At 38.2% G+C, this 2,500-nt stretch overlaps 1 protein-coding gene across 1 annotated transcript in view; it reads right to left on the bottom strand.

Annotated features, from left to right (window-relative positions):
- Positions 1 to 1,685: 1,685 nt before the first annotated feature.
- Positions 1,686 to 2,500, bottom strand: part of LOC125035415 — an 897-nt gene continuing 82 nt past the window's right edge. The window contains exons 1-2 of the mRNA XM_047627793.1: positions 2,450 to 2,500; positions 1,686 to 2,326 (exon numbers count right to left, since the gene is read on the bottom strand). The exon at positions 2,450 to 2,500 is cut by the window's right edge and continues 82 nt beyond it. Coding sequence (XP_047483749.1) covers positions 1,770 to 2,326; positions 2,450 to 2,480 — 588 coding nt within the window. The 5' untranslated portion in view covers positions 2,481 to 2,500 and the 3' untranslated portion in view covers positions 1,686 to 1,769. The remainder of the gene's footprint in view (positions 2,327 to 2,449) is intronic.

Consider the following 2,500-nt stretch of genomic DNA (forward strand, 5'->3'; position numbering starts at 1 on the left):
TCGAATTTATGTACTTAGTATCATCAGCGCCATAGTATTTCTGATTTGTGATTATATAAGAGAATTAAGAATAAAGAAAGAAAAGTATCGGAAAACACGATTTCCAGATTCAAAATATATTAATTTACCAAACAACCAACCAACCAGACAGACAAACAAACAAACAAACAACCAAAACAGCAATATTAATACAACCCAGCTCAGTTGGAATGCTGTTTTTGTCGTTTGCGTTACCCGAAGAACAATAATTACTGCGCCCCCAACTGAATACACGAGTACCCCCTGCCGGCATATGTATAAACCAAGCTGGGAACATCCATTTTCACTCCTGTATATGTGCGCTTCTCTCGTCTCGTTTGTTTCAAATTTACAATTGTTACTTTTGTTTCATTAGCATCGTACGTCTGCTTTTGTACTTTATCTGGGTTCATTATCACCATTATTGCTGTCTGCATTATAATACACGTATTGGTATTGTACTAATTAACAATAATGTTTTCTTCTTATACTGCAATTCTTCTTTTCATAATATGCGTGTTAAAGCTATTTCTGTCATAATGTGAGTAGTAGTACGAACAGTGGAAATAAAATTGGAATTGTAAAATACATCATTATCGTAACAGAGTAATAACAATGATAAATCTAGTTGATGGTGATGATAATGATATTAATTATGATGGTGGTTATATTGACGAAAATGAAAATAATGATGCTACTAATACTATTATATCCATTAGTGCCATTATATATTATTGTAGTGATGGTTATTATTGATATTAATGCTGATAATAAAGGTAATAATTATGATGACTAAACGTCGGTTAATATGATATACTGTAGATTTTAATCATTATATTTTTTATTATTGCCAGTTTTAGGATCATCATTATAATTTTTTGTTACTATCATTATCATCATTATTATCATTATCATTATTATTATCATTATCAGTATCATTATTTCCATCATTATCATTTTTATTATCATTATGAATATTATCATCATTATCAGTTATTATCATTACCTTTGTTATTATCAATATCATCATTATCTTTATTATTATAATTAGCATTATCTTTATCACCCCCTTCATCATCATAAGCAGCAAATCATTTATCATTATTATCATTAACATTATCATTATCATTAGCAGTATTACTTTTATTGTCATTGTCATTATCATTATCATCATCCTCATTATCATGATCGCAGTCATCATCACCATCATCACTGTCATCATCATAATTACAATCATACCCGTTTTTGTTGTCAACGTCATTGTTCACATTATCATTATGTCTTAATTTCTCTTCTGCTTTCCCCGTCACTATTATTAGTATTCTAAAGCTGTAATACGATTTGCAATTATCTGAGACACTGCAATATAAACTGAGAGAATAACAATAGTGTGTAATATGATATATCTTTCCTTTATATAATTTTTCGTTAATTTTATTTTTATCCCTCGAACTGCTTCTTCTTTCTTCTTCTTTTTTCAGGACTATAAAGAGAAATGCATTAACTTAGTGTCTCAGTTCCCCATATCTTAGTTTCTATATTTGGGCTAGTGGTTGCGTGTCTTTGAGTAAGTGGCGATTTCATGGTGATACTTTTATTGTCATAATAAAGAACGGTGAGATACAGACAAGTAAAAGGAAACCGTAGAGTATTGCGAGAATTACAGAAGCATAAATAAGCTATTTACAATTTTGCTTATGAAGTGTTCGCTGATTTGTTCATCTTGGGGATACGTACGCAAAACCCTGGATTTAGAATCTGTTGGGATTGTTGTACAGTTGGGAGGGGACTGTGGGAGGTGCCTCGGGAGTGCCATAGAGCTGGTTGGGTGCCACGACGTCGTCGCGTACGGAGGCAGCGGCGTCTTCGGGGATCTTGCCGATGTCAGCGTTGAGACTTCGGAACTGCTCAGACGCGGCGCAGTCCACGTTGAACCACCAGTCGCACACGAAGTACTGCTGGTTGAAGATGGTGCCGTTGGGGCACAGGAAGGCGTCGTGGCGGCCGTCGAACTGGCAGATGTGGAACACTTGGCAGCCGGCCTCCGGGGCGGTGTCAGCATAGTAGCCTGGGAATTGCTGGTCCTCGCACGAGAAGCCGGTGTCGGGGACGGAGGCCAGGATGGGGTAGTCCTCGCCAGGGACGCCTCCGCCGGGGATGTTGGCGGCCAGGGCGGCGATTGGGTCCTGTTCCTGCTGGTCGAGAGTGGAGGCGTCGGCCCTGAGGTCCGGGGAGCCGTACGAGTATCCTTGGGCGGGAGGAGCGGGCGGGCTGAACATCTTGTCGGCGTGGACGGCTCCCACGAGGGCTGAAAAAAGAATAGAGAAAATGATCACATATAATGAAAGTACCATGTGTGTGTGCATATTACGATTGTATGGTTGTAAGAGTACAAAAGAATATTGATGAAGCCAAGCATCAACCATCTCACCTAAAGCCAAGACCAGAACTTTGACCATCATTATGGATTACAGTCGACTGA

Source organism: Penaeus chinensis, chromosome 19 (genome assembly GCF_019202785.1).
Source record: "Penaeus chinensis breed Huanghai No. 1 chromosome 19, ASM1920278v2, whole genome shotgun sequence".
In the NCBI taxonomy this organism is placed as follows: domain Eukaryota; kingdom Metazoa; phylum Arthropoda; class Malacostraca; order Decapoda; family Penaeidae; genus Penaeus; species Penaeus chinensis.